The sequence below is a fragment of the Cynara cardunculus genome, assembly GCF_001531365.2.
Source record: "Cynara cardunculus var. scolymus isolate 2C chromosome LG 17, CcrdV1, whole genome shotgun sequence".
Lineage (NCBI taxonomy): Eukaryota > Viridiplantae > Streptophyta > Magnoliopsida > Asterales > Asteraceae > Cynara > Cynara cardunculus.
This window is the reverse complement of record NC_037544.1, coordinates 35,096,998-35,106,651: the sequence shown is the minus strand read 5'-3', so window position 1 is coordinate 35,106,651 and position 9,654 is coordinate 35,096,998. Positions and strand designations below refer to the sequence as shown.

General features: G+C 34.8%; 1 protein-coding gene across 2 annotated transcripts; it reads right to left on the bottom strand.

Annotated features, from left to right (window-relative positions):
* Positions 1 to 6,019: 6,019 nt before the first annotated feature.
* Positions 6,020 to 9,351, bottom strand: LOC112500675. Of its 2 annotated transcripts, none has more exons than XM_025104220.1 (4): positions 9,168 to 9,351; positions 7,809 to 7,852; positions 7,312 to 7,609; positions 6,020 to 6,441 (listed from the first exon to the last, which is right to left on the bottom strand). In XM_025104220.1, the coding sequence occupies exons 1-4, from the start codon at positions 9,217 to 9,219 to the stop codon at positions 6,191 to 6,193; spliced, it is 645 nt and encodes a 214-aa protein (XP_024959988.1). In that variant the 5' UTR covers positions 9,220 to 9,351; the 3' UTR covers positions 6,020 to 6,190. The 2 variants fall into 2 exon arrangements, with proteins under 2 accessions (XP_024959988.1, XP_024959989.1); XM_025104221.1 differs by having other exon boundaries at positions 6,021 to 6,441; positions 7,809 to 7,860; positions 9,168 to 9,348.
* Positions 9,352 to 9,654: the final 303 nt, after the last annotated feature.

Genomic DNA, 9,654 nt, shown 5'->3' with positions numbered 1-9,654 from the left:
GGGAATCGAACCTCTCTTATGTTTGGACATAGTTACCACACCCCTTTGTCAACTGAGCTACATGCCAGAGGCAAATAAAGAGAAAGTCAAATTGAGAGTTCGAACATATCTTAAATTTCTGAAGTATATTAACAAGAATAAAAAAACCTCTATTTTATTAATGTCCACCAATCATATGAAGACACATAAATTAAATAGATAACAATCATTTCATTGCCCAACTTGGTAAAAAGACAATCTTGCCCTTGGTCACTTCGGGGGAAAAAGGATTCAAAAACCGTTGGAGTCCCTTTCATATATACAAGGTTTGAGGCAATGGACAACCCACTCACATGGCTTAATTAATAAAGACATTCATTACTCATTAAAATAATTTTTAATAATAAAAAACTTGTATCAAAATTCAAAGGACAAATTGCATGAATAAAGTAACGTATTCTAACTTGATTCATATTTTAAGTAACGTACTTGTAAAACTTTCATTTTGGTACATAAGATGTAAAGTTTTAAACATTTAAGTATCCGGGTAACCGGTTGAAACATTAACTGGTTACCATGCTGATGTAACGAGTGATGTGGTATCCGGTTAGTTTAAAAATGTCCTTTTAATACAATTAACGTAGATAAAACTTGACATATTTTTAAAAATTGACTTTTTCAATGACCTATTAAATAACTTGTAAGAACGAAAGACTAATAGGTCAAAAAATATCGAAAAGAAAACGAAGGGGACAAATTTCCAAAATGACCTCACGAGGCTAAGAGGGACCTTCTCCTGAGTACATGAACACATGGCCCCCAAATTCTCTTAAAAAAAAAACCAAAACTAACCATAAGGGTAGTGTCTGATTGGTTTGAGCTTAGCTCCAAAGGTCAAAAGTACCAGGAGATCCTAAGTTCAAATCCAATGAGAAATAAAAATTCTCTTGTGGCCACGGAGGTTCAAATGCGGTGACTCCGCGCTATCTGCAAAGCATGTGGTCACCCTGAGATTAGTCGGCTCGCATAGCAGGTTGAATATGCAGGTTAATAAAAAAACCGAAACTAAATAGGTCATTTGAAGTAAGTACTTACCGGATAAGCATTTAGTAAACGACCCTTAAATAAGTCATTTGAAGTAAATGAAGTTTGAGTTAAACAATTTTAGATTATCCGGTTTTTGGGTTAAACGATTCGGTTAATTGAACAAAAGTATTTTTATTCGGTTCAATTTTGAATTTATTTGTTTTTACCAATTTAAACTAACCCTAAAATTCATCAGTGCATCTTCAACAGATTTTTTAAAATTTTACTTTGAAGATTTTTGCTCCAACAGATTATACAAAACCTTCTTCAAAACAGAGAAAGAATGTGAAATTCTCCAAAATGAAAAACTCTTCAAAAATGATTGCTTAGAAATCCTACCAATCAGAATCCTTGAAATCAAAAATGATTGCTTAGAAATTTATATTTTTTCTTATTAAGTTGCATGCAAATTAAATATTCTCAAAGTAAAATATTTATTAAATAAATATGAAACATTATTTTCGAGATATATTTTTTTTGAAAAAAAAGTAATTTTTCTTATTTTATATTGTTCAAATAAATACATATCTTTTAAAGTTTTCTTTAAAATATTAACGAAATAAATTGTTATCTACAATTTTTTAATATTGTTATATTAATAAATAATTCAAAAAAATCTAATTAATTTAATATTATACGTCAAGTAAAAAGTTTTTGAACAAATATAAAATATTCTTTAAAAGATAATATTTTTTGGTAAAAAAAGAACAATTCTTATTTTTTTTTTCAAAAAACACATATTTAAAAAAAAAATATTAGCGAGATAAGTTATGTTATACTAGTTTTATTGATATTGATATATTAATGAATAATTTAGAATTTTTTTAATTCATTTAATACATTTATTAAATAACATGTAAAATATCTAAATATTAAAATTAAAAATACAGTGTTTAATAAGAACTAGTAGATGTTATAATAAAATAATTTTGAAAGTACATGATGTAGTAAGAAAGTTACATCATTATATTACATGTGGACAACTTACGTGGACAATGAGGTGGCATGGAAACCTAGTATAATGAGTAAATTTAAATCAAAAAGTTACCGAATGCTATAATGGGTAAATTTTTCAAAGTACAATGTCTTAATAAAAAATAGTTTGAAAGTACATTGCTGTAATAAGAAAAACTGAAAGTACAATGCTATGATAAAGAAATTTATGAAAGTAGATTGTTATTTTGTACATTTTGTCCTATTAATATTTATTTTTATTTTATTTTATCTATGTACAGCTTTGTCATGTGATTTTTTGGCTGAATTCTTATAGGTGATTGATTTTGTTAGTATCGGAATCAATACTCTCATTCTTCGAATTTGGACTGCAAATGAGTTTATAGGGGTCAAACTTGGACCGAAATGGCTTTAGACCACTGAACATATGTGCGAGCACACGTCTTGTCGGTACAAATACTGCACCGAGGTCGACCAAAAAAGTTTAGGATAAGCTTTGCTACTTTCTAGATGGACACAGTCGCCGGTAGAACCATTAAGCATTGAAATGGAATCACTGTAGTAGCACCATTAAGGGTTGTAACCGTCACCTGTGGCCCCTTGGTAAATCGCTCTCGAGGGTTAGACTAGAAAAGCGTAAAATATTTCCGGTACTTAAGAAACAAGCGAAACCTGATCAGTGTGAAAAACGACAAGGATGGGAGTTATAGGTTTTAATTACAGTGCCTTGGATGGGTAAGCTAACCAGTGTCGTCACTAGAATAAAGTATGATATAATCACAAAAATAACCGAAATTGGAATTGGCCTCACAAAATAACCAACTTTTTCTAAATCAGCATAAGATAACCACCTATTTCGCAAAAACCGTGAGCTATCAACCCACTTTTTTGCAAAATGCACTTTTTGGTTCATTTTATTCGGATTGTGGGCCCACTTCGAAAAAAAAAACATAACCAAAAATAGGGGTGTACTTGCTTTTTTGCAGAAGGGTTTATAAAAATCAAAAAAGAAACGACAAAGGTGGTGCCTGATTGGTTTGAACTTGGCTCCAAAGGTCAAAAGTACAAGAGGTCCCATGCTCAAATCCAAGGAGGAAATAAAAATCCCATTGTGGCCACGGAAGTTCAAATGCGGTCACTCCGGGCTATTTGCAAAGCAGGTGGTCACCTTGGGATTAGTTGGCTCGCATAGCGGGTTGGAAATCCAGGTTAATAAAAAAAATCGAAAAAGATCTGAAAAATATATTGTTCGTAAAAAATAGTTGTTGCTCACGTGTTATATGAAATAGGTTGGTTATTTTATGCTAATTTAGAAAAAGTTGGTCATATCGTTATTTCAAATGGGATATACTGGATTCGTTTAAAGGACAAGTCAGCATACATCTCAATCCCAAATCCTACTTTTGAGTGAGATATACTGTGTTCGTTCGCTGACTAAAACATCATAGATTCGAGTCAAGAAAACATCTTAAGCGAAAAGATCGAAAGCCCTTCACGACCTTCACGAATCGAGTAACCTTGGTACATTTAGTTTACCCTTTTTACATCTCTTATGCAACTTGTAGTGTAGTTAACACTTGTTTGAAAACACTTGGCCCCGATTTGCAAGATCTCGACGGTTCAACATTTTTCATGGATATAAACGTTCGTTTCCTGTAGAAGCTCATATTATTATGGTAACGTAGTACAATTTCCATCACTGTTTGGTACATGAAATACGTATCCCATCTGATTAGGAACCATTTACTTGTGGTCGTGACACCATGGGCAGGGCGGAAGTTGCAGGCGGCGCTGGTGTTGTTGATCACGCACGTAGTAAAATGTTAGGCCAAGGATCGGGATGCAGCAGCAAAAAAGGGCGAAGATCATGAACAAGAAGAGCATGCAGCATATTGCGAGCGTGATGTCGAAGCACAAGAAGAAGGTAAGGATCCTGCAATGATTGAAGACATCAAGACTTACCCGAAAGCTAGAGACCGTTGTACAGATATTTTGCAGGTTGCAAGCTCGACAGAAAAAAAAAGAGTTAGTTAGGTACCATGTAAGGTTTGGTGCAGCAATGTACATTTGATCTGCTCCTTTCACCATGAAAAACATTCCCAATCCCCACCAGAAAATCCCAAATGCATTCTTTTTGTATTCCAAGTTCCTAAAAGTAGCAAAATTATAATTGAGATCGTGATCGAATAAAGTTGTACGATGGTAATTTTGTGATTATTGAGAAGTCTCGTGGCAATTTTGTGATTATGAATGTTTAGATCGTAGATCAAATCCAAGGGTTAAGAATTGGTCTTACGGGTCTCACAAAAAACCTTTGGTCTCACATGATTCCAAGTCCACACACACATATATTTGTATGTATATATACAGGGTTGGTTTAAATATAAAGACTAAATACGCTAAGAAAGGAAGGTTTATATGTGAATGTACTGAAAAAAAATTCGAAAAAAATTATTCTAAGAAGCATATGTGAACTAATGTTACAGATTATTCATATGGGTTCATATATGCATTTTCAAATGGATTTTTTCAAGGATTTACATATGAACCTTCCCTTAATCTTCCTTTCTCACTTTCTCGTGATATTTAACTTTTTGGTGGATGTGGTTCGGCCCCACCCGAACGCGTATTTGTCTTGCTTTTAGCGTTTTTTCTTGATCTGGAGGGTCTCCCCCTCTCTATCATTAAACTTTCTTGTTTGAATCTCCCAATATATATATATATATATATAAGAGAGGGAGGGTTATGTATGAACCTTAAATATTTTAGGAACCCAAAAACCATCTTTCATGGTTCTCGGGTTTCTAAAATATTCAAGTATCCTGTATGAACCTAATGAAACAATATCTTAAATCTTCGTCTTAGATGAAAAAGATCATACAAAACAATACGTTTTGTTGATAACCCTTTTTGTGGTTTTCACATGATTAGCCCCTTGGACGAAAGAAGATACCTGAATGTTGTGGAGCCTGCTTGAGACCACGGGCCACCTTCGTATTGTATGATCGAAAACAACACATGGAATATACAATAAAGCATGAAAACGACGATCCAAAACCGAAGGGGCATTGTTGGAATTTCTTGTTTGCTCTTGTTAAGGATGAATGCACCAAAAAGTATAAACATCATGGTTAGAAGCATATCAAAAATAAGAAATCCTTTTGCTAGAATTCTCGATAGGCCTCGACGTCTTAATTCAACACTGTCTCTAACCATACGAGATGCGATCAGGAGAATAACAGTATCGCCTACGTTGGATATAACATTCAATATCCTCGTAAATTGTATCCAAACTCTTGCCCAATCCATATTGGGCAAGAGTTTGGAAAACCCTAATTCCAATCAGTCAAGATTAACCCTAATTTCTTGTTAGGGTTTTTATTGCTTTTTTTTCTTTCTATAATATGGAGATGAAAAGGGGAAAATCTTTCATTATGATGGTAAGAAACTTGGTGTAATCACCTCTAATTCTTGAATCATTTTGCCTTTGAAATCTTTCCAAAAATAGAAGGACTTTTGAGGTCAATTTTTGTTTGACACAAGTCAAGGCTTTCTATGTTTGGAAATTATTTCGTCTATTATATTTTCGGTCACTATGGTTTCGATTTTCTTTCGGATTAGGTCCCTTTATTAGACGCCACTGTTAACTTTTGTCCGTTAACCGAAGACTTGTGTATACATACATCTGGTGACGTCTTCATAAGGTCATAAGTTTTCACTTCTAACTTAGATCGACTCTTTTTACGAGATCTACATGTCAGCAAAATTTGATGATTTATCAAACAAGCGTCGAGATGTTACCGTGTTTTTTCTAGTCCAATTCGTGTATGCATTTAGTAGATCTTCGTGAGATCGTAACTTTCCACTCCTGACTCATACGAGATGATATTTTTTTATCAGTTAGCTTATCTTTTCGAGATCTACATGCCAGAAAATTCTGACGATTTATCGATCAAACATAAATAAGTTATCGTGTTTTTTCGAGTACGGCGCATAATTTAAGAAGAAATAACAAGGCTTTTCATATACAAGTGATGAAGAGAGCTGCATATGGGAACTTAAAAAGGAACCCTCAAACTCTCTCTCTCATGTTTCTCTACAAACTTCCTGTTTTTCAAGGTACAAGTGAAATAAGCACCAAGTACAACATGTTATACAAATCTACGACAAATCAATTGTCGACAACAGGGCGCGTACACAGCGGGCACGGTGGATCCCTTCGATCTTCTCTATGAGTTCTTGTTTCCAAACAATCTGCATGATATACATGGCCACAAACAAGAACCGCCACAACAGAATAATCGCCCGTTCTTTGTTGACATAACCTACACACCATACTCATTACCTCGGGGGATATTGCATCGATTACCAACGGATTTGATCGGATTCTGTCCATCCTTCTTGATGCCTTATCCCTCCTCCCTGCAAAAAGACCATCAAGAAAAAGAAACTCAAACCCGTAAGGAATTATCTTGCTTTCTTTCTTGCTTTCCAACCGGGAAATCAAGAATCTTTTGAAAGCATTCCAAACAAGAAACAGGTAAGAATTTCCATCTTACTCCATCCATTTCAAGAAATAATGTTTCCTCTTAAATCTGAGAAACCATGAATCTTTGAAACATTCCACTACTGATAAGCTAGTTGTTAGCCGATAAACTACGTCTGATTGGCAAAAACTAGCTGATACGCTAGAATACGATGTAAAATGACATAAAATGAGAATATAAAGGGCAATTGTGTAAAATATAAAGAACATAATCGGAAAAAAGTGAAAAAAAAACACCACGAAAGAAACCAATGCTGCTCTTCCTACCATGTAGAAGTTCATAGGAAGTCTTCTTAAATCTTTTTACAATGAATTGACCTATTTTGGATGAAATATACTGTCTTAACGGCTTCAGCCCAAAAGTTCGTTTAAAGATTTGCCTCAGGGTACCTTTTCAAAAAGATCATGGCTTACCAAATGGGACTTTTTCAATAAGCGCAAAAGTTAAGTTGGCTTATGGTTGCCAAACATGGCCAGAGCTTGGGTAAGTCGGAAAAATTCACCCTGATTCAAACAAGTTTCTATATTTTGAACCACTTTGAAATGAAAAGGGGGTTGAGATTTTCATGGGTGCTCTGGCTGCTAGTTCATGTCACGTAACACAAGCATAGCGTTCAAAATTTGAGGTCAAATAATAATCATCATATTCAAACAAATTGGGAAATATTTAGTTTGACTGCAAAAATTGAAGTATATATCTCTTTTCTGGAAATGAAGAGAGTAAAAGGAAAAAGAATACGGATCACCTGCATAATATCCAAATCCTGAATCGGGTCTATGACCAAACTTCCAATTAGGTTTGTCATCACGCTGAGTACTCTTTCCGTGAGAAGTTGATGTTCCAGAATGATTGGTGGTATTTCTTTGTGAATGCTGGACGTTGTAGTAATGCCGTGGAACCCTTGATAACAATGCCCGGTTAAAATTGTGGTGGCGATGATGGGTGGATGACTGGTGGTGAGCATGCGGTGATCTTTCCACAATATTCATGAGAGATGATGATGTAGGCCGCCCTCCAGTAGAGCCAAATGAGTGAGAAGATTTCTGATAAGAAGTAGGAGATGCTATTTGGTTAAATATAAGTCATTCGAGAACACAGATAAACCCAACTTCAAATACCAGAAAAAAATGAGAAAAAATGTCGTGTCAAATATGGGACAACAAGTTTTTGTTCTGTCCTGTGTTGTGTACCAAACGCACTCTTAAGTCCTGAAAATGACAAAACGAGGGAGGAGAGAAGAACCTCTTTTAACGATGATTCCATTTGAGAGGCGTGTGACATGAAGGCTGCAAGTCTCAAAACGAAATGAAGTAATCAGTTAGATTCTAGTTTCCTAGACGGTAAAGAAATTGTAGTAACGATATTGTTAAGCAAACAAGATGTTTATAAATCCGGTGATTGGCCTTCGAGCAAAAAGACAAGAAAAGTCGCCACCATAAAGTTGTCTAATAAAATGACGATTAGCAGCTAAGGAGGAAGCATATAAACAAGAAATCTTGATGCTTCGAATGGAATTTGCAATAATCAAACCAAACGAACACAGTAAATCCCACAAAGAGTAGGGTCCAGGGAGGGTAAGATGTACGCAAACCTTTCCTCTACACCAGTAAAAAAAGAACTATTGTCTGTTTCATGAAGTTTTACGTAGATGATTGATCGAAGGGCCCAAATTAGTAGTAAGAATGCAAGAATCAAAGATTGAGTTCTTCATCAACAATATCATATGAGGTCCAAGCTATAAAACTTACCAATTTGAACTTGAACATGGGGAGAAACAGATATTGATCATTGATATATGATCATTGTTCTCTTAAGAACCCATACCGCCAGAAAGTTCAACCAAACATCAACTCAAGTTAGAAACCCCACTAATTAATTGATAAATTTGAGCAAAAGGTTGATTACCAACAACCCTGACCGACCCTACACGAAACCCGCCCCCTAGGAACCACATGTGAGAAGGCATTTCAGATCTTACTCGGGGGTTCAAGACCGTCTCCTGCAGGATTCGAACTTGAACCTGTTATGTGTATTTGAGCAAAGTCGATCTGCCAGCTAAGCTACACACTCGACGGCTATAATAATGCATAAATTGGTACTCCCAACTCTCTTTTCGTTTGATTCTGGAGTTCCCTTTCACAGTTTCTAGGAACTAAAAACATCTAGAGGTTCATTAGGGTTAATTTCAGTCAATTTCCTTTGATTGAACTCAGCATTATCCTCCTTACACAAAAACCCTAAATCACTTGAACCTTTCCAAATTACCTCCAAAAACCTAGGGTTCACAATGTTGATTGTTTATAGATGATCTAAATCATGATTCTTCATGGGTTTCTCACCTAAAACATCAAAAGCATTCCAATTTTTACAAAAATTAAGGCGATTACACAAAGATCAAATCTATATATTAATCATCCAAAACAGGGCTTTAGCACTTGATCATTACAACCTCGCAGAATAAGATTAAATTCAGACATAACAAATCCAACCCAATTAAATATAAACAAAACCCATCAATGATAAGTAGAAACTCAACAAACCCATGATCAAAATGGTGCAAAAAAGGAAGAAAAAAGAGATGAAATAAACGAAAAGGCATACCAGGAGAAGGAGGGGTTTTATTCCGGTCAATCCTTCGTTTTCTCTTCCCCATATGGTATATTAGATACACAAATTTATACGTATAGTTTGAAAATTTAACGGCTAGGGGATAATCGGGAAGGATTAGGGTTTTTGGGTCGTTGGAAATTTTAGGGCAAGTGTAACCGAATCTTGTCGAAAAAGTGTGCGAAATATAAACTTCATTCTTGTAATATCATCCATTTCTTTTTTGCAATCCCAAGGGCTTCTTGGCTTCCAAAAGCACTTCCACCCATTAAAATTCTTAAATATATTTTTTTAACTTTCGATATCTTTGATTTATCATAGGATCCTAAAAATAGTCTGAAAATCTCCAATGATCTTACAGTAATTGAATTAAGGTAATGTTCAAATATAATTGAACATGATTAAACATGACAGGACAAAAGGGTAGGACTGGACAAAAAGATAAGACTGGACATGACTGGACGGGACAGAACCGGGCATA

What these genes read in the sequence shown, in the direction of transcription:
- LOC112500675 (XM_025104220.1), bottom strand. Translation starts at nt 9,219, where the DNA reads ATGGGGAAGAGAAAACGAAGGATTGACCGGAATAAAACCCCTCCTTCT. An exon ending in TGGAATCATCGTTAAAAGAG is followed by an intron (nt 7,610 to 7,808) that starts GTTCTTCTCTCC and finishes ACTTCTTATCAG; the next exon opens with AAATCTTCTCACTCATTTGG. An exon ending in AGGATTTGGATATTATGCAG is followed by an intron (nt 6,442 to 7,311) that starts GTGATCCGTATT and finishes GTCTTTTTGCAG; the next exon opens with GGAGGAGGGATAAGGCATCA.